The sequence below is a fragment of the Schistocerca americana genome, chromosome 7, assembly GCF_021461395.2.
Source record: "Schistocerca americana isolate TAMUIC-IGC-003095 chromosome 7, iqSchAmer2.1, whole genome shotgun sequence".
Taxonomy (NCBI): Eukaryota; Metazoa; Arthropoda; class Insecta; order Orthoptera; family Acrididae; genus Schistocerca; species Schistocerca americana.
Genome location: NC_060125.1, coordinates 230645666 through 230668606, shown reverse-complemented (window position 1 = coordinate 230668606; position 22941 = coordinate 230645666). Strand labels below are relative to the sequence as shown.

Below are 22941 nucleotides of genomic sequence, written 5' to 3'. Positions count from 1 at the left end.
TCAGCCATGATTGTGCCAGTGCCATTCGTACACTCATTTTCTAGTGCATTCGGTAGCGATGACTGTCGTTCAGAAGACACATGGCTTCCCATTCGTTGTTATGATTATTTCAATTACAGTGTATAGAACGCAAGTACCTTAGACCTACGAAACTATATGGAAACGAAGGTTGTCGGTAAGGGCAGTTACTGCCTGACTCACCGTGACAACACATCCACTGCTGGTGAACGACTGGCGTTAATCAGCAATGGGCGAGGCTCTGGTCGTAAGTCCCATGGTACCTGCGACACATACAGAAGGATGTGAAACATCATGGTCGGAAAGTTGACGTAGCCACAACTCCTTACCAGTTGAACAAAATCTACAGCAGTGGTTCCTAGCCTTACTGAGACCATACCCCCTGAGTGTAATAAGATACTAGGTAGTACAAACCCCCCTCTACCCTAACCCTCCACCGCCAGTAACTTAAGAATAAAAAAAGAATTTACCTTTTTATTTTTAAAATGACGAAAGAGAAATGATATTTCGTTTTGTAGCTGATTTATTAAATCAGTCAGTGAGACAGTTGGTACAGCTTATTTGCAACAACGTTTTTATGTATAATGATGAAGCAATTGTCAGTGCATAGCGAGTATTACCTACAGCTCCTTCTCAGAAAAGAGCTCTAACTATCCACATAGAGGGTAAAGACTGCTTCTGCACCACTTCTCTACCATCCGACACACAACGGAGGGGTATCTGTTGAGAGGCCAGACAAACGTGTGGTTCCTGAAGAGGGGCAGCAGCCTTTTCAGTAGTTGCAAGGGCAACAGTCTGGATGATTGACTGATCTGGCCTTGTAACAATAACCAAAACGGCCTTGCTGTGCTGGTACTGCGAACGGCGAAAGCAAGGGGAAACTACAGCCGTAATTTTTCCCGAGGGCATGCAGCTTTACAGTATGGCATGGAGAGCTGCATCAAACCAGTCTCAGGACTGAAGACCACAACAACAACACCTGTTGTTCACAAATCCCTCGTTACTTCTAACTGACAGAAGTTGAAGACTTCAGGCTGTCAGTAATTTGCGTCAGACCACTGTCACTGATAATTAATAATAATAAAATCTGTGAAGAAGCAGTTACAGAAAGAACAAAACAGTGGAAGAAATGGAAATGTTCTGGGAAGCCTGAACACGTTGATGCATTTAGTATGCAAAGGAAAGAAACAGCAAGAATAATAAATAGTGCTAAAAGATCTTTTGAGAAATCACAACTTTTTGACATACAAAACAACTTTGTAAAAAATAACTCCCGGAATTTATATCAGATTTTTAAAAGTCATCTAAGAGGCTACCAAGCTCCAAGTACTTGCTTCACAGGTGAAAATGGTAAAGTAGGCCTAATCAACAGATAGAATTGTGAAATACTGAGAAAGTACTTTGAAAAATTATTGAACTGTGAAGAACCAAGCTGTAAGCTAGAATTTCCAGATCTCAATGAAAATGCAGAAGCAGATCCACCACCTACAGCTGAAGAAATTAAAAAAGCAATAAGTACTGTGAAAAACAACAAAACCAGTGGAGAAGACTCAATTACAGCTGAACTTATTAGTCTTAACCAAAAATTATAAGTAACCTTCAACTCATGTTTGAAGAAATATGGGAAACTGAAAAGATACCAGAAGATTGAAAAGTGGCTCTCATCCATCACTTGCACAAGAAAGGTGGTAAGTAAAATGTAAATAACTACAGAGGTATATCTTTGTTGCCAGTGGGTTATAAAATATTTTCAACAATACTGCTAAACCAGGTGGAAGCAAAACTTGATAGCCAATTGGAAGAATATCAGAGTGGATTTAGAAAGGGCAAATCTTGCTCAGGACAGATTTTCAACTAGAAAGCGCATAATTCGTCACAGACTTACAAACTCCAAAGATATATTTGTAACATTTATAGATTTTAAAATGGCATTTGACACGGTTGGCAGTGAAACACTAGATAAAGTGATCAGAGAATTTGGCATCAAATCTAAATTAGCAAACCTTATTCGTAAAACGCTCATAGACACCAAATCAAAAGTAAAGTTTCAGGGTAAAATATCGAAGGCATTCAACATAAAAACATGTGTAAGGCTCCTCTTTTAACTGCGTACTAGAGAAAATAGTAAGAGAATGGAAACAAAAACTAAAAGAAGAGAAGCTATCACCAATCAGACTGGGAAGTAAAAACAAAGACATTGCAATTCACTGTTTAGCATTTGCAAATGATTTTGCCATTCTTTCTGAAGACCTAACAAATGCTAGAATACAAATCAGTCTCTTAGAAGAAATAGCCAACAAAGCACGTTTAAGAATGTCTGTAGAAAAAAACAAAGTTTATGACAAACATAAAAAATGCTCCGGAATCCCTAGCAACAGATATTCAGATAAAGAGGGTAAATAATTTAAATATTTGGGAGAAATCCAAGAAAATGGCTTAGAAAAATTCGCTATACATCTACATCTACATCTATACTCCGCGAGCCACCTTACGGTGTGTGGCGGAGGGTACTTATTGTACCACTATCTGATCCCCCCTTCCCTGTTCCATTCACAAATTGTGCGTGGGAAGAACGACTGCTTGTAAGTCTCCGTATTTGCTCTAATTTCTCGGATCTTTTCGTTGTGATCATTACGCGAGATATATGTGGGCGGTAGTAATATGTTGCCCATCTCTTCCCGGAATGTGCTCTCTCGTAATTTCGATAATAAACCTCTCCGTATTGCGTAACGCCTTTCTTGAAGTGTCCGCCACTGGAGCTTGGTCAGCATCTCCGTAACGCTCTCGCGCTGACTAAATGTCCCCATGACGAATCGCGCTGCTTTTCGCTGGATCATGTCTATCTCTTCTATTAATCCAACCTGGTAAGGGTCCCATACTGATGAGCAATACTCAAGAATCGGACGAACAAGCGTTTTGTAAGCTACTTCTTTCGTCGATGAGTCACATTTTCTTAGAATTCTTCCTATGAATCTCAACCTGGCGCCTGCTTTTCCCACTATTTGTTTTATGTGATCATTCCACTTCAGATCGCTCCGGATAGTAACTCCTAAGTATTTTACGGTCGTTACCGCTTCCAATGATTTACCACCTATGGCATAATCGTACTGGAATGGATTTCTGCCCCTATGTATGCGCATTATATTACATTTATCTACGTTTAGGGAAAGCTGCCAGCTGTCGCACCATGCATTAATCCTCTGCAGGTCCTCCTGGAGTACGTACGAGTCTTCTGATGTTGCTACTTTCTTGTAGACAACCGTGTCATCTGCAAATAGCCTCACGGAGCTACCGATGTTGTCAACTAAGTCATTTATGTATATTGTAAACAATAAAGGTCCTATCACGCTTCCCTGCGGTACTCCCGAAATTACCTCTACATCTGCAGATTTTGAACCGTTTCTATAGAAGAAAGAGTACATACAATGGAGAGAGGTTATGGAATAACTAGGAGTGTCTACAACAAAAGGTGTCTGTCTAAAAATTTGAAGATACAGCACTACCACACAGTAGTAAAACCAGAATGTCTTTATGCAAGTGAATGTTTAGCAGTGAACTACAAATTACACAAACTTGATATTCTAGAAACAAAAATCATTCGAAAAATACTTGGACCACCAAAAAATACAGAAGTATGGAAATTAAGAAGCAATGAAGAAGTTTATCATAACATAGAAAACATAAATGAAACACTACGAAAGAGGCGACTGCTTGTTTTTGGACGCTTATACAGAATGAACAGCAACAGTAATTGTTGTTGGCGTGTATGTATATTTTCGATGTGACAGGAGATACAATTTCTTCCTCTTTCCGTGGTATTTCACAGTTTTATGCTGTTTTATAGTGGTCAGCCATTGGTGGGAAATAAGGGTAATTTTAGTCAATTTACAAGTTTTTGGCTGTTTCATCAACACTCGATTCTACACCAAGTCGTCCTGCCACCATAGGGAGGTAATAGTAGTGGGCAATTAAGAAATCTTAATCTCTGCTGGGTTGTATGGCTAGTTTAACTGTGTGTGTGTGTGTGTGTGTGTGTGTGTGTGTGTGTGTGTCGTCGTTAGTTGTTCTGCCTTTGGTCCAAGTGAGGGGGTAGTGGTGTCTCTCAGGTTAAGGTCCCGGTGTTCTTTGCAGGTGTTGTGGGCTATTGTGGGCTCTGGTTGAATATGTTTTAAATTGGGTCATCTGCTCATTGTGTTGTTGTCAGGATGTGTTCCATGTCTGGGCTTTTGGTTAGTATGTGTCTTCCGTAATTTGCTCAAGTTCAATCAGTCCGGTTTGCAGCGGCTTCACCAGTGAAGCCTCGGCAGTCTGGAGATGCTGCTTAAGACTAAGAATCGTATTTCGTTAGAGTAACGTCGTCGCTACTGGTTTATGTATACCCCGTGAAGGGGCTCCGGCATATTCTGTCACGGGTCTAATTGACGTCTTTTACGTGTGATTTGCGGTTTGGTTGTCGTATCCGTGAAACAGTCCTTGGACTCGTCTGATTTCTTGTCTTGCTCAGTAGAATGTTAGATGCGTTTTCCAGATTTGGTATTTGTCTAAGTGTGCACACAGGCACTTAGCGGCATCACTAAGTCTCAGTGGTGAGTCCTAGAGCTTCAGCTGTAAGTCATCTGCGTTTTGTTGTTTCTTAGCCGGGTGTCTGTCTGATTTGTTTTGCATGGGTTTGGCTGGATTCTCCACCTAGCTATCAAGTTCTCAAGTCGTCGTAGGTAGGTCTGTGTGGTTGAGTTCTTTACACCAGTAGGCGGCGCCGTCAGCGCGGACTCCAACGGTTTCTAAGGGGGCTGCTCCCGAGGGCACGTGGCCGACTTACACTATGTGATCAAAAGTATCCGGACACCTGGCTGAAAAAGACTTACAAATTCGTGGCGCCCTCCATCGGTAATGCTGGAACTCAATAGGGTGTTGGCCCACCCTTAGCCTTGATGACAGCTTCCACCTTCGCAGGTATAGTTCAGTCAGGTGCTGGAAGGTTTCTTGCGGAATGGCAGCCCATTGTTCACGTAGTGCTGCACTGAGGAGATGTATCGATGTCGGTCGGTGAGCCTTGGCACGAATCGGTGTTCCAAAACAACCCAAAGGTGTTTTATAGGATTCAGATCAGGACTCTGCGCAGGCCAGTCCATAACAGGGATGTTATTGTCGAGTAACCACTCCGCCATAGGCCGTGCATTGTGAACAGGTGCTCGATCGTGTTGAAAGATGCAATCGCTATCCCCGAATTGCTCTTCAACAGTGGGAAGCAAGAAGGCGATTCAAACATCAATGTAGGCTTGTGCTGTGATAGTCGCGCGTAAAACAACAAGGAGTGCAATCTCCTTCCATGAAAAAAAAGACCACACCATAACATCAACGCCACCAAATTGTTGGCACTACACACGCTGGCAGATGACGTTCACCGGTCGTTCGCCATACCCACATCCTGCCATCGGATCGCTACATTTTGTACCGTGATTCGTCACTCCACACAACGTTTTTCCACTGTTCAGTCGTGCAATGTTTACGCTTCTTACACCAAGCGAGGTGTCGTTTGCCATTTACCGTCGTGATGTGTGGCTTATGAGCAGCCGCTCGACCATGAAATCCAAGTTTTCTCACCTCCCGCCTAATTGTCATAGTACTTGCAGTGGATCCTGATGCTGTTTGGATTTTCTGTGTGATGGTCTGGAAAGATGTCTGCTTATTGCCAATTACGTCCCTCTTCAACTGTCGGCGGTCTCTGTCAGTGAACAGGCGAGGTCGGCCTGTACGCTTTTGTGCTGTACGTGTCCCTTCACGTTTCCACTTCACTATGTCATCGAAAACAGTAAACCTAGGGATGTTTAGGAGTGTGGAAATCTCGCGTACAGATGTATGACACAAGTGAAACCCAATCACCTGACCACTTTCGAAGTCCGTGAGTTCCGCAGAGCCCCCATTCTGCTCTCTCACGATGTCTAATGGCTACTCGGGTCGCAGATATGGAGTACCTGGCAGTAGATGGCAGCACAATGCACCTAATATGAAAAAAGTATTCTTTTGGGAGGGTGTCCGGATACTTTCGATAAGAGTGTACATCCCCTCCCACCGCGAGCTGCTCCCTCCGTAGTCCGCGCCCGAAGGCGCGCAGTGGCAGCCGCCGTGACGCTTCCGTCGATGTCTATGGTATCGTCGATGTACGAGGGTCGGTCAAAAAGTAATGCCTCCCATTTTTTTTCTACTTAAAGAAATTAAGTTAAGTGAAAAATTTGAATTTGGCGCCATTCCTCAAACCTTCTTCTGCAATCCACTGCAGTAGTAACTTTCTGTGTCAACAGGTGGCAGCACAGCAGAAGTTTGTAAGATGGCCGACATCGATGTTCGTTTGAGACAGCGTTGTGTGATTGAATTCTTGAATGCAGAAGGTGAAACGCCCATACGCATTCATGAAAGACTGAAGAAGGTGTATGGTGTTGTGACAGTGGATGTCAGCACTGTTAGACGATGGGTTCGTCGTTGTAAGGAAGCTGAAGGGCAAACACCGTTGACTGACGAAAAGCGGAGCGGCAGGCCGGTGAGTGCAGTGACTCCACACAACATTCAGCAAGTTGATGACATCATTCGTGGTGACCGTCGGGTGACTGCAGATGAAGTGTGTCGCATTATTTCTCTTAGTAAAGGCAGTGTGATCACGATTATTAAACAATTGGGGTACTCAAAAGTTTGTGCACGGTGGGTTCCAAGAATGTTAACCGATCAGAATAAAGAGGCAAGGAAAACAATAGCCTCCCAACACTTGCAGCGCTTCCGTTTGGAGGGAGATGAGTTTCTGAAAAAAATTGTGACCGGGGACGAAACATGGGTGCATTTTTTTGAACCCGAATCAAAGAGGCAGTCAATGGAGTGACGTCACACAAGCTCGCCGAGGAAGAAAAAATTCAAAACTGTGCGATCGGCAGGGAAAGTTATGGCAACAGTTTTCTGGGATACAGAGGGTGTGATTCTGGTTGATTTTTTTGGAGCAGGGATGCACAATAAATTCTGTTCAATACGTCACAACCCTCAACAAACTTAAAGCACGTCTTCAGCGAGTTCGCCCAACAAAATCAATGGCAGATGTTCTTCTTTTGCATGACAATGCAAGACCACACACCAGTCGTCACACCTCTGACGAGATTGTCAAAATTGGATGGGAAGTTTTGCCTCATCCCCCATACAGCCCTGACCTGGCACCATCAGACTTCCATCTGTTCGGGCCACTAAAAGAAGCTCATCGTGGGATTCATTTTGAAGATGCGGAGGCCGTCAAAACATCCGTGCGTCAATGGCTTAGGAAGCAGAGCTGTGATTTTTACCGTGCTGGGATACATGCCCTTGTTCAAAGATGGACCAAAACTGTAGAGATGGGCGGAGATTACATTGAAAAATGACAAAATGATCCTCAATGTTGTGGTTTTCAACCTATGTAATTGCATTTAAATTTCCTGACAATTAAACGTAGAAAAAAAATAGGAGGCATTACTTTTTGACTGACTCTCGTAGTTCCTCTGCGCGCCCTGATCGCCAGGGCATTATGTTGGCTGACTGTCTTCTTACTCAGATCCGTCCTGGTTCCCAAGCCTTGCTGACATTATAGTCGCAGTCCCGATTGATAAGATTATCCCTAGTGCGAATTTCGGTAGTTTCTCTGGCGACTCTATTCCTCGTTGTCCGCGGTCTTGATAGCAGTGCTGAAAAACAACTGGTAGTTCTTTTGAAAGTTCACCAGAATCCCAAATTGTCGTCCTTTTAAGACATTTTTCATTTCGGAGAAAGGAAGCCACAAGGACTCAGTTCAGGTACGTGGGCTTTGGAAGAACAGGAAAGCCTTTTGAGGTAAAAAATTCTGTGATGGAAGTGGCCAGTGACATGGGGCATTGTTGTGATGGAGCATCACTTGTCTGCAGTACCCGCTTTCACTCGATTCACTTATTTTCTTCGCCTTTCAAGGACTCTTTGTAAAACAATTAGTTGGCAGTTTGACCTGGAGTAACAGTATCACGCACATATTCGACTTTTCGTCGGTTTTTCAAGTTGGTCTCCCTGAGTGAGGTTCGTCTTCAAATGTTCTCGGCCTTGGAAAAATTATTTGTGCCATCGAAAAATGTGTGCTCTCTATTAGTAATGTCCCCCTAGGGGTGTTTCAAGTTTACAGAGATCATACTCACGTATTCCCCAAGCTTAACACAAAACTTAGTGGCATAATCTTCGTTGATCCATTATGGACCATGGGACAACGGCTGGCAAGTATTTCCTGATGCAATAATTTACCAACAGCCGTATGTATTGTAGAAATTTATTTTATGAACTTCTTATTTGCTACCAGTTTCGGCATTATATCGATGCCATCTTCAGGCCCCACACGTCATAGTCATGAAATCGCTATACACGGAAGGTGCCATGTAACTGGATCCGTGAATCAAATCGTTATGCAACAGCTGTGTCGCCTGGTAACCAAGAGCTGTTGCATAACGATTTGATTCACGGATCCAGTTATATGGCACCTTCCGTGTATAGCGATTTCATGACTATGACGTGTGGGGCCTGAAGATGGCATCGATATAATGCCGAAACTGGTAGCAAATAAGAAGTTCATAAAATAAATTTCTACAATACATACGGCTGTTGGTAAATTATTGCATCAAGAAAAATTAGTGGCATAATGTTGCTCTAAATTACGCTGTTCCATTTTCGTAACACATAACAGAACTTCACTGAAGGCGCTCTCAAAAACACATGACGGCTATACGGAACTGAAATTCAGATTCAGCATCTGGAAAGGATGAACACAGCAGTTCCCACAAATTGAACAACACAGCGCTGTCGTAGCGTTGTCAGTCTCATAACTTTTCTCACATACCTCGTATATGACACACACTGGCCTTACGCAAACAAGGGTCATCTCTGACACTCTCCAATAATGCCCGTGTTTTATTGAGCGGGCAAGAGACAGTCTTACGCAATGCTTTTTCAGTATACATCCGACTATCCCGTCTTCTAACCTGTGATTTAATCACTTAAGTATGTTTCCTGGACGAATGTATTCCCAAAATTTCATTATTGTATATTATTTTTAATGTGTTTATTTATTTCTTCACTGGTGTTGAGTTTTTTTTTTTGTGTAGTCACTATTACAGTCTTGTGAGATTGTGAGCCGGCCGCGGTAGTCGTGCGGTTCTAGGCGCTTCAGTCCGGAGCCACGCTGCTGCTACGGTCGCAGGTTCGAATCCTGCCCCGGGCATGGATGTGTGTGATGTCCTTAGGTTAGTTAGGTTTAATTAGTTCTAAGTTCTAGGGGACTGATGACCACAGCAGTTGAGTCCCATAGTGCTCAGAGCCATTTTGAGATTGTGATAACAGTTACACTACTGCCCATTAAAATTGCTACACCAAGAAGAAATGCAGATGATAAACGGGTATTCATTGGTCAAATATATTATACTAGAACTGACATGTGATTACATTTTCACACAATTTGGGTGCATAGATCCTGAGAAATCAGAGCCCAGAACAACCACTTCTGGCCGTAATAATGGCCTTGATACGTCTCGGCATTGAGTCAAACAGAGCTTGGATGGCGTGTGCAGGTACAGCTGCCCATGCAGCTCCAACAAGATACCACAGTTCATCAAGAGTAGTGACTGGCGTGTTGTGACGAGCCAGTTGCTCGGCCACCATTGACCACACGTTTTCAGTTGGTGAGAGATCTGGAGACTGTGCTGGCCAGGGCAGCAGTCGAACGTTAACTGTATCCAGAAAGACACGTATAGGACCTGCAACATGCGGTCGTGCACTATCCTGCTGAAATGTAGGGTTTCGCAGAGATCGAATTAAGGGTAGAGCCACATCTGAAGTGTAACGTCCACTGTTCAAAGTGCCGCCAATGCGAACAAGAGGTGACCGAGACGTGTAACCAATGGCAGGCACCCCCTACCATCACGCCGGGTGATACGCCAGTATGGCAATGATGAATACACGCTTCCAATGTGCGTTCACCGCGATGTCGCCAAACACGGATGCGACCATCACGATGCTGTAAACAGAACCTGGATTCACCCGAAAAAATGGCGTTTTGCCGTTCGTGCACCCAGGTTCGTCGTTGAGTACACCATCGCAGGCGCTCCTATCTGTGATGCAGCGTCAAGGGTAACCGCAGCCACGGTCTCTGAGCTGATAGTTCATGCTGCTGCAAACGTCGTCGAACTGTTCGTGCGGATGATAAACCTCAATCGTGATAGGCTACAATCCGACCTTTATCAAAGTCGGAAACGTGATGGTACGCATTTCTCCTCCTTACGCGAAGCATCACAACTGCTGTTTCTGTATGAGAAATCGGTTGGAAACTTTCCTCATGTCAGCACGTTGTAGGTGTCGCCACCGGCGCCAACCTTCTGTGAATGCTCTGAAAAGCTAATCATTTGCAAATCACAGCATCTTCTTCCTGTCGGTTAAATTTCGCGTCTGTAGCACGTCATCTTCGTGGTGTAGTAATTTTAATGGCCAGTAGTGTATGATCGTATAAAAAGAATTTAGTTTCCTGACTGACATAAATGCAGCATTTTAGTTTCTACAGCTCAGGAAATTTCATTTTACCCCGCAGGGGGGTAATGACGCCGAGGTTGGGAACCACTGATCTACAGCGCTCCAAAACAGCGAGCGACCTTTTTCGAAGGAGTGACCATTATGTTTTCGTTGTGTTGGTGTTGGCAGGCCCTGGAGCTGGTGGTGCTGTCGCGCCTGCAGTGGCGAGCCTCCGCGGTGACGGCCGTGGACGTGCTGGAGCAGCTGGTGCCCCGCCTGCCCTGGGCAGCCGCGCTGCGCCGGCACGCGCTCTCCGTGGCCGCCCTCTGCTGCACCGGTCAGTCTGCGCCGCGCATCACAGCGCTCGCCTGCACTGTTCCGTCAGGAGTCTCACAAACACCGCATAACGTAGACAATAACGCGAAATCTGCGATTTTTGGGCAGTAACATGAAATTGGCGGTTTTTATGAGATATCGCGACGTTTGGCTTTTTTCCACATTCCCCTAGAAAAGTGTTGTAAATCTGAGGGTGACAGTTTACTTTACAGTTACAGAATGCGGAAATTGGCTTGTGACTCTCGTCACTTCGGGGAGTTCAGTATGATCTTATCCCTCTAACGGTAAGGTGAAGTTTCCGGACACAAACGGTAAGGTGGGGTTGGATCAGAGCCCACCCTCCAAATATCGATTTTTCGGGGTAAAATAAAAAATGAATAATGGAAAAAAGTTTTATTATCAATTAAACACATATTATATTTGTTATAACAAGTGTTTTATTTTTATAGTCAATAAGTAAGAATATAAAGTACTTTGGAAGAAAATAGGAACTTGATTACAAAAAAATACCTTAATAGAAATATTCTCTATAAAATTATTGAAAACATAGTAAAAATCAATAGATTAAGTCATAAACTAGGAACTCGAGTGCTTCAGAATTTCTGAAGATGGGAACTAAATGAGAAACATCTCTTACTACTTGTAGAAAATAATTATAGTGTCACAGTTTCGAAATATAAAGTTCTCAATAATAAATGTCTTTGTACACATAATGTAATAGGTGGTTTCTGAACAGTTTTCTGCATCGATATTGTCGCCATCCTCTGACTCGGCCTCCTGTCGGAGAAACTCGTTGTATATCTCCTCAGAAGTTGATGCGCCATTTTAGTAAGATACTAGAAGAGAAAACAAAACTTAGATGTAATGTAAACATCAATATGGGGTTGAATGCTCCCTACAAAAGAAACTAATAAGTGTGACGTAAACAGTAAGGTGGGGTCGGATCCAGCCCGAGTGCGGGTAATGTAGGTTTCGGATAGAGGGGGTAGCTGCAGGTCACTCACAAGACTGACTTGGCCTCCTCGGCGTTCTCGGCGCGACTGGCTGGTAGGGTAGCTGGAACCACAGCGCTCTCAGAAAAGGGAGTTATAAACAAAACAGGCTCGCTGGGGTCAGATCCAACCCAAACCTTACCGTTAGAGGGTTAAAGTAACATGTAATTTCATGCGTAAATAATTTTGACTGTAGATGTGACGTCATACGAACTACATTCCAGTAACAGTCGGCGAGGTGACATTTCGCGACACTTGTACACAACCTATCGTATAAAACTGTCGCGTTTTTAGACACATTTACTACAGTGCATCAGTTAAACTAGATGTTTTCATAGTATACAAGTACAAATATGAGAAACACCAAATACGAGGGTCACTTCAAAAGAAATGTACACTATTTGTTTTTAAATCCATCTTATATTCTACATGTTCGAAAGCTTTACAGTGTGTAGATACATCCTTTAGGAACAATCTTTTCATTTCTCCACATAATTGCCATCCCTCTCAACTGCCTTACGCCATCTTGGAACCAGCGCCTTTATATCCGCACGGTAAAATTCTGGACCAACCTGTTGGAGCCACTGTTTGGCAGCGTACACAAGGGAGTCATCCTCTTCAAACCTTGTTCCACGAAGAGAGTCTTTCAGTTTCCCAAAGAGATGATAGTCACACGGAGCCAGGTGAGGACTGTAAGGCGGGTGTTTCAGTGTTGTCCATCCGAGTTTTGTGATCGCTTCCATGGTTTTTGACTAACATGTTGCCGTGCATTGTCGTGCAACAGCAAAACATCCTGCTTTTGCCTATGTGGTCGAACACGACCCAGTCGAGCTTAAAGTTTCTTCAGTGTCGTCTCATGTGCATCAGAGTTTATGGTGGTTCCACTTAGCATGATGTCCACAAGCAAGGGTCCTTCGGAATCTAAAAACACTGTAGCCATAACTTTTCCAGCAGAAGGTGTGGTTTTGAATTTTGTTTTTTTTTTTCTTGGGTGGATTTGCATGATGCCACTCCATTGATTGCCTCTTCGTCTCTGGTGAAAAATGATGGAGCCGTGTTTCAGCACCTGTCACAATTCTTCCAAGAAATTCATCTCTACCATTCTCGCACTGTTCCAAAAGTTCGCTGCATACCGTTTTTATTGTTTCTTTCTGAGCCACTGTCAACATCCTGGGAACCCACCTGACTCAAACCTTTTTTAACGCCAACACTTTCAGTATTCTGCAAACACTTCCATCCCCTGTCCCAATGTAGCGTGACAATTCGTTCACTGTGATGCATCTGTCAGCAGTCACCAATTCGTTAACTCTCTGCACATTGTCTAGAGTGTGTGCAGTAAGAGGCCTGCCGATGCGAGGACAGTCCTCAATATTGCCGCCTCCTCTTTCATCACGTAACCTGCTTGCCCACCGACTAACTGTACTGCGATCGACAGCAGCATCTCCATACACCTTTTTCAACCTCTTGTGGATGTTTCCCACTGTCTCATTTTCACAGCACAGGAATTCTATGACAGCACGTTGCTTCTGACGAACGTCAAGTGTAGCAGCTGTTTTGAATTCATGCTGTGACGGCGCAACTCACGGGAACAGGTTGAACTAAGTTTGAAAGCAAGCGGGAAGGGTGTATCTACACACTGTAAGACCTTCACACATGCAGAATGAAAACTGTATTTTTACAAAAATAGTGTGCATTTCTTTTGGAGTGACCATCGTAAACACTTCATTTTCGCGAACACGTAAATCAACATGGCGTCTGATACTTTCCAACATGTAACATATCTCGTAGCCAGATAAATTAGGAAGTCACATGTGTATTACAAGAGCTGCAGTGGGAGAGGAAATGACTGAATAATTACAAAATGAGAAATGTTTTGAATAAGACTCCCAATGTAGCTAATTCCACAGAATTCGCAGTTGGATAGTAACAAACTGGATGATGTGCGATAAAATATGTCGTACTTAAAATAAATCGGACTGCATATTCTGAAATAAATAAAGTGTCGAATCACACAGTACTACGCTGATGGCGCGTAATCATCACATCGAACATTTGCTTCACAGCAGTAGTGAATATCTGAAACACAAAATGCGGTTATGCAAATACTTATGGATACAGAACATGTATATTTAATTATGATGATGGCAATTAACTTTCGTTTCACTTATTCATGTTACCTGTTGCTGACAAAAGTAATGTCCACTTTACTCTTCCGTATCAAGCTTGCATTCGGTACTGACCGGTTTCAACTATTTGCTTTTCTGTATGTATTAGTTGTACAGTAACAGTGACATGTTTACTAATGAGAAGCTGTCAGTATATGAAAGCAATAGGAGAATGGTACAACAAAGCTAAGAGTAACAAAATAGACGTCTTGTTTTTAAGATAGCAGAAGAGAGAAAGACGAGTCTGAAGGTTTGGAAGATGGATCATTTGTTTAACATAAAAAAGACGACTTGAAATAGCACATTAACATTACTATGTGTATACCACAGCTGTTTCATAATTGAATCGATAAAAAATTAGTTAATATGTTACAAACATAACCTATGTCCCAACGTACACAACAGTTCATGTTATCACCACACTTTGTTCACGAAAATAGTTAACGTAATTTTGAATAAATATTGAAATAAATATTTTCATTGTTCTATTTTACCACATGAAACACGTAAGAATGACATCACATTTCCTGCGTTGTGTTTTGTTGATACGATTTTCTTGATGTCTAATTCCATTTCGAACCATGTGCACAACGACTGTATTATTGTCAGTTTATTTCGGATAAATGGCAGCGTCGGTCGTAAAGATTGAAATCCTTTATTTTACAGTTCAAATTCCGCCAGTGCAAACTATTCGAACCTTTTAGGCCCGTATCATAGTAATAGAACATTTTCCATGAGGTGTAACATGTACTGTGATGATTACTGCCAACAGGTATCCTCACTTTTACTGCATACAATAATTTTGAAATACAGAAGAACATATCTTGTGACCTCAGCAGTTGCAGATCCAACATAGTGCCCTGTTGTCGGAATTCATCGTCTTACCCGAGGCATAGCACGAGCCTCTTACAATCAACAGCACGGAAATGCTATTTCTGAGTGAGAAAGTGGACTGCGCGCAATTGCGCTGAAGTGCTGCCCATTAGCATATCCACGCAATTTCACGTAAGCTGCATGCCGCAAAAAATTTTAGTGGCCACAGGTGATATTGCACAATGCCAACTCAGAAGTTGGTTGTCATTTGAGGCAAACATGGAGTATGGATTTTCATCACTCCAAACATGGCTGCTGCGCCAGCTGTAAAACCATTGAGGTTGAAAGATGCGTCATCCGTTGATCCATTGATAGAATGGGATTGTAGGTTCGAAAATAGTTGGCGCGAATGCTTGCACACGTTGCTTGAGATATGTGATTGCTACTCCATCAGTACACTCCACACTGTATTCTCCGAAGTCTGAATTTTTCTTGCATGTTGGCGAGTACTTGCTAATGAATCTGGCACCAGATGCTGGATTTACGTATTCTTAAATTCTGCTTTGAGAACAACGTTGTGTAAAAACAGTTGGTAAGTTGTCTGTGGTTTGAATGACCGTCTCCGGTAACCGGCTGCCCACAAGTTGGAAATCCACACGGGTAGTATGTACAGCGGAGCAGGCGACCCCTCCAGTACTGTGAGCGTGACGGGCTAAAGGGATACACTAGCTGGGGATAAGACCTGAGGTACATCGCGCATGCCCACTAAGGCAAACAGGGCAGGCGGGTGATTTTCCATCCCACATTGTGGGCAGAATGTTGTCTATCCATGGCCATAACTTTCTTCCAACTCGTTTTACGGCTGTTATGAAACGTTAAAACGAGTTGGAAGAAAGTTATGGCCATGGATAGCCAACATTCTGCCCACAAGGTGGGATAGCAAAGGACTTGGAAGAGCTGTTGAACGGAATGGACAGTGTCTTGAAAGGAGGATATAAGATGAACATCAACAAAAGGAAAACGAGGATAATACAATGTAGTCGAATTAAGTCGGGTGATGCTGAGGGAATTAGATTAGGAAATGAGACACTTAAAAGTAGTAAAGGAGTTTTGCTATTTGGGGAGCAAAATATCTGATGATGGTCGAAGAAGAGAGAATATAAAATGTAGACCGCCAATGGCAAGGAAAGCCTTTCTGAAGAAGAGAAATTTGTTAACATGGAGTATAGATTTAAGTGTCAGGAAGTCGTTTCTGAAAGTATTTGCATGGAGTGTAGCCATGTATGGAAGTGAAACGTGGACGATAAATAGTTTGGACAAGAAGAGAATAGAAGCTTTCGAAATGTGGTGCTACAGAAGAATGCTGAAGATTAGATGGGTAGATCACATGAGTAATGAGGAGGTATTGAATAGAATTGGGGAGAAGAGGAATTTGTGGCACAACTTGACTAAAGGAAGGGATCGGTTGGTAGGACATGTCCTGAGGCATCAAGTGATCACCAATTTAGTATTGGAGGGCAGCGTGGAGGGTAAAAATTGTGGACGGAGACCAAGAGATGAATACACTAAGCAGATTCAGAAGGATGTAGGTTGCAGTAGGTACTGGGAGATGAAGAAGCTTGCACAGGATAGAGTAGCATGGAGAGCTGCATCAATCCAGTCTCAGGACTGAAGACAACAACAACAACAACAACATCAATGAAACGTTACTCCGTCCGATCGTTTGACTTTGGAAACTGCGTACTGCTTCACCACAATCTAAATGCATTTCTGCATGCTGTAACGAATTGTGCTGCCCTCGGATTTTCCGCGGTGAGATGCATGAATAAAATATTCTCCGTTTACAAGTCGCGTCACTTCGAACAAAACCCTCGAGCTTTCGATACCTTTCCCCGCCGTTGCCTTCAGGTTTAAAATCACACTGCCGAGGCTGACACGATGTTCTGATTATATAGATACAATGGCAGTGTCCAGAGAAGGTCGGAGTGACGCATGTGCGGAAGGCAAGTTGGGCAGCTCCTAGCAGCTCCGTCTCGCCGCGGGACCGAGTGACGTCATGTATAGTGCGAGGGGCTGGCGCTACGTTTGAAACTGACGCGCCCGCGCCTCTACAAGCGTCAACCCAACGACTTTGAGCGAAAGCAATGTCCAAAGCCAACATAGCAAGGGAGAAAGCCCAAAAGCTTTCAGGTGCCAGCGACGAAAGACGCCTCATGAATCGGCCAAGCCAGCTGTTTCCTTCTGTTCTGGCATAACATCAAACGCCGGCACGTCGGTATGTAACGTAACAGCAGAGAAGGCTGTGAGACGATGTCAGCCAATAGAACGCTGACTAGGGCGACACCACGGCATGAGCGGCACCTACGAGGGTCGCTTCAAAAGAAATGCACACTATTTTTGTAAAAATACAGTTTTCATTCTGCACGTGTGAAAGTTTTGCAGTGTGTAGATACATCCTTCCCACTCGTTTTCAAACTTAGTTCAACCTGTTTCCGTGAGTGGCGCCGTCACAGCATGTTTTCAGGATGGCTGCTACACTTGACGTTCGTCAGAAGCAACGTGCTGTCATAGAATTCCTGTGCTGTGAAAACGAGACAGTGGGAAACATCCACAAGAGGTTGAAAAAGGTGTATGGAGATGCTGCTGTCGATCGCAGTACAGTCAGTCGGTGGGCAAGCAGGTTACGTGATGAAAGCGGGCACGGCAATTGAGGATTGTGTTCGCTGCGACAGGCCTCGTACTGCACACACTCCAGACAAGTGTTAACGAACTGGTGACTGCTGACAGACGCATCACAGTGAACGAATTGTCACGCTACGCTAGGATAGGGGAAGTGTTTGCAGAATATTGAAAGTGTTGGCGTTAAAAAAGGTTTGTGTCAGGTGGATTTCAGGATGTTGACAGTGGCTCACAAAGAGACAAGAAAAACGGTATGCAGCGAACCTTTGGAACAGTACGAGAATGGCCTCTGAAGAGGAGATGAATTTCTTGAAAGAATTGTGATAGGTGACGAAACATGGCTCCATCATTTTTCACTAGAGACGAAGAGCCAATCAGTGGAGTGGCATTATGCAAATTCACCCAAGAAAAAAAAATTCAAAACCACACCTTATGCTGGAAAAGTTATGGCTACGGTGTTTTTCGATTCCGAAGGACTCTTGCTTGTGGACACCATGCCAAGTGGAACCACCATAAATTCTGATGCATATGTGACGACACTGAAGAAACTTCAAAATCGACTGAGTCGTGTTCGACCACATCTGCAAAAGCAGATGCACGATAATGCACGGCCACATGTCAGTCAAAAAACCATGGAAGCGATCACACAACTCGGATGGACAACACTGAAACACCCGCCTTACATTCCTGACCTGGCTCCATGTGACTCATCTCTTTGGGAAACTGAAAGACTCTCTTCGTGGAACAAGGTTTGAAGATGATGACTCCCTTGTGCACGCTGCCAAACAGTGGCTCCAACAGGTTGGTCCAGGATTTTACCGTGCGGATATACAGGCGCTGGTTCCAAGATGGCATAAGGCAGTTCAAATGGTTCAAATGGCTCTGAGCACTATGGGACTCAACTGCTGAGGTCATTAGTCCCCTAGAACTTAGAACTAGTTAAACCTAACTAACCTAAGGACATCACAAACATCCATGCCCGAGGCAGGATTCGAACCTGCGACCGTAGAGGTCTTACGGTTCCAGACTGCAGAGCCTTTAACCGCACGGCCACTTCGGCCGGCATATAAGGCAGTTGAGAGGGATGGAAATTACGTAGAGAAATGAAAATATTGTTCCTAAAGGATGTATCTACACACTGTAAAGCTTTCAAACATGTAGAATAAAAGATGGATTTAAAAAAGTAATAGTGTGCATTTCTTATGGAGTGACCCTCGTATATTCTCTTCGTCAATGTGATGTCGGCGCTGCATCCCGTCTGAACCAATAATGAGATACATGCAAGCGCCAAATCGACGCAAGTGTCGCTTCGCGCCGCATGATATTGTGTTTTACGGGGTTTTTAGCGGCAGTAGACGGTGGGCGCGAGGCGAGATCGTCCGTTGACTTGGCGCTTGCTTGCATCTTCGTTCAGGTACAGATGGCTTGCAGCGCCAACATCACATTGACGAAGAGAATGTCTCACAGCCTTCTCTGCTGTCACATTCCATGCCGACGTGCCTGCGCTTGATGTTAGTCTGGAACACCTTCCATATTGTCGAGCAACTACTACCAACAGAGATCGCATGCTGAAGAGACTGAGACCGTGTTCCGGCTCGTATCCAAGGCAACATATGTCTAAGAGATCCTGGCTGTATGTTGTTCCCTGTGGTAGCATTTACGTAAGTCAAACTATTCGCACTGTTGCTGAGCGTTGTGCAACGCATTCACGACGAATCAGACAAATTTGCCAAGGAAACTGGCATAAAATACAATTAGAAAATACGAGAGTTTTGGCTCGCACACCATTATACTGGGATTCTGTTGCAAGATAATCGGTCGAAATTAGATTAAACAGCAACAGTTTTAACAGAGATCAGGTGTACGCAATTAGTGGGGTCGACAGCGTGGCTTGACCAACACCTTCTGTATGTTAGAAGGTGTTGGCTTGACGCGGGCGCGGCAGATTCAAACGTGGCGCCGGCTCCTAGCGCCATGTGACGTCACTGAGTTTCGCGCGGGCCTACGAGAAATACGAGACCCCGCAACGAACTTGTGACGTCACACAAGTCGGGTTGTCCGCCACACTTCGCGAACTCCGTGCGGGCCCACAGGAAGTCAATATGTAATTATAAAGGACGCACTACAGGTCTTAACTTCGTTTTCTTCTATCGAGATCTTGAATCAAATGCGCAGACAAGAATTATTAAAGACGTCCGAAATATTTACTCGCTGCCCCCGTAGACGGCTGCTGGCTCTCGTGGACTGGCAGAGGCACAAGCTGTGAAATAATCTGAGATTTAAAGAAGGCATTAATTATTCCAAAGAAGGCAGGTGCTTGACACGGTGAATATTACCTAACTATCAGTCACGTTGAAAAAATAAGAGTACGAAGACCAATTACAGAAAAGTGGAAAAAGATGGTAGAATGCACTCGGGTAAGATTAGTTTGGATTCCGAAGAAATATAGGAACACGTCGGGCAATATTGGCGCTAAGACGTATCGTAGAACATTGGTTAACGAAAGGCAAGCCTGCTTTGTAGATGCAGCTTTTAACAATGTAGATGTAGCTTTTATCAATGTTTACCAAAATATAGTCTTCGAAATTTTGAAGGTGGTAGGATAAAATACAACAAACGAAACATTATTTACAACTTGTACAAAAACCAGACTGCAGTTGTAAAGAATCGAAGGGCATGAAAGGGAAGCAGTGCTTGAGTGAGCAGAAAAGGAAACCGAGGAGAAATTAGGACGGTGAATTTAAGTTCAAGGAAAATAAATAAAAACTTTACGGTTTGTCGGTGAGATTGTAATTCCGCTATAGACAGCAATGGACTTAAAAGGGGAGTTGTTCGAAATAGTGTGTCGTGAAAAGAGATTGTAAGACGAACATAAAGAGAAGCAAAATAAGGGTGATGGAACGTAGTCAAATTAAATCAGGTAAGGCTGAGGAATTAGATTAATAAATGAAACGCTAAAAGGAATAAGAGTTTTGTTTTGCTGTTTTATCAACAGTATAACTGACGGTGGCCGAACTAGACGATATAAAAAGTAAACTGGCTATAACACGAAAATCATTTCTGAAAAAGAGGAATTTGTTAGTATCCAGTATAAATTTAAGCGTTAGGAAGTGTTTTCTGAAGGCATTTGTGTCAAGTGTAGCCTTGTAGGGAAGTGAAATGTGGACAAAAATAGAAGCTTTTGAAATGTAATGCTACAGGCGTATTTTGAAGATTAGACGGGTGGACATAGTAGCTAATGAAGAAGCACTGAATCTAATTAGAGAAAAGTAGTTTCTGGCACAACTTGACTAAAAGAAGTGATCTGTTGATGGGGCATGTCCTGAGATATGAAGAAAACGCCAGTTTGGTAATGGAGCGATGTGTGGGAGAATAATGCGGAATAAGACAGTAAGCAGGTTCAGGTGTAATTTGTGCTCGCTGCCACAGGTTAGACTACCATGAAGAGCTGCCTCAAATTAGTCTTTGGAAGGAAGACTAAAATATCATATTTTCTAATAAAGTGGCAACTCGACTATTCGATTGACTTCATTGGTGTGGGGAAACTTTCAGAACCTTTCTGTCTGGAGACTCGTGCAAAGAAGAATAGCAATGAAGTGCAGGCATTTTGCGGCGGGTAGAGTCGGCGATCGAGACTTATCGGAGGCACGCTCTCTCGGACGCTGGAATCCTTAGAGATAAACTCAAGTGCTGGCGACCATTTTATCTGTTGTCCTGCGAGAAAGCGTTCCAGCGCCACACCTTGTTTGCATTGTTCGAGATCGCAGGGGTGCCGACATGAGCTTAGGTAACCAGCTCGCTTATTGCGCATAAACGGAGTCAGATCAGAAATTTACTTAAGAAATCTGATAAACTTGGAGATATTGAAAAGCAGATGGCTAAAAATACTACAGGACCTCTTAATTGACTCTGGATATAGTTTATTAAGCCAGTGAAAGCACGCAAATATGCTATGTGCCAATCACCATGCTTTGCCTAGCTACGTTTTGTGGCCAAGTTTGATGTAAGTGGAGGTGACTCAATAACTTAACGGACATTTTAGTTAGTTGAATGTTTGGACGAAGAACTGTAGCTGCGGGGAAGAGCGTGACATTCTGAAAAAATACATCCAATCAGTATGAAAATGGTCCATGGAGTTGCTGAAGTTTTTTCTCCACGGAAAAGACAGATACACAAAGAATAGGTTGCACTCCCGACTGATAAAGAAGTTCTGATGATGGTCTGCAGCTGGATTCTCGAATCAAATTCTGAAAGGTTTCTTTACAAATGAGAATCTAGGGGTGTTGCCCCATTTAATTCTTACACCGTTGTAAAGACGAGTGGTATAGATAAGTCGGTGCTGTTGAGAAATAGCTGAACTCGCTAAAGCTGGACAAAGATCCAGGGGCGATTAAATCTTTGTCACATTCTATTTGCGGCTGATTTAACAATAATCTCCCGAACAAAAAGCCGTAGCCAGTAGTTGGAAGAAAGCATAGGCCACGCTCATCTACAAGAAAGGTAGCAGAAGTGATCCACAAAACTACCTTCCAATATACTTGGCATCCATTTGTTGTCGAATCTTAGAACATATTCTGAGCACAAATGTGATAAGGTATCTCAAAGAGATTGATTTCCATGCCAGCCAGCGTGGATTCAGAAAAAAATCAGTCACGCGAAATCCAACTCGCTCTTTCCTCGTAAGGTATCCTGAAAGCTATGGAGCCGAGCAAGTCTAGTAGATGCAGTATTTCTTAACTTCCGAAAAGCATTTAACTCAGTCCTCCAAGTACGCTTGTTACGGAAAATAACATCGCATAGGGTATCCAGCAGAATTTTAGACTAGACTGAAGAAGTTACCTTGGATGGAGAGTCATCGACTTCGCTTGTGTCCCAGGAAGTACGTTAGGAAATGCATGTTGTTTTTTAACGACCTGGCAGCTTGTAACAGAGCCTCAAATGTTTCAAAGATGACGCAGTTATCTATACTGGAGTACTGTGTGATAAAAGCTGTACAAATATTCATTCGGATCTTGATAAAAATTTCGAACTTGTGCGAAGACTGGAAACTTGGTTTAAATTTACAGAAACAGAAAATTTTGCACGTTACAAAACGAAAACACGTAATATTCTATGACTAAAGTATCGATGAGCCACAGTTGGAATTCGGTAAGTGATACAAATACATGGGGGTAACTGTTTGTAGGGATATGAAATGGAACAAACACATTGGTTCCGTTGTCTAGGTAAAGCACGTGGCAGACTTCGGTTATTGGTAGAATACTAGGGAAATGCAATCAGTCTTACAAATTGCTCGATATTGGTCAAGTGTATGGAGCCTGTAACAAATAGGAATAACAGGGGATATGGGAAGTATACAGATGTGGTAGCATGGATGGTCTCAGGTTCGTTTGACCAATGTGAGGTTATCACAA

General features: G+C 43.3%; 1 protein-coding gene across 1 annotated transcript in view; it reads left to right on the top strand.

The window, feature by feature from the left end:
• The window catches only part of LOC124622854 (G1/S-specific cyclin-D2-like), a 184365-nt gene that overhangs the window by 82377 nt on the left and 79047 nt on the right, over positions 1–22941 (top strand). Inside the window, exon 3 of the mRNA XM_047148646.1 lies at positions 10732–10879. Coding sequence (XP_047004602.1) covers positions 10732–10879 — 148 coding nt within the window. The remainder of the gene's footprint in view (positions 1–10731; positions 10880–22941) is intronic.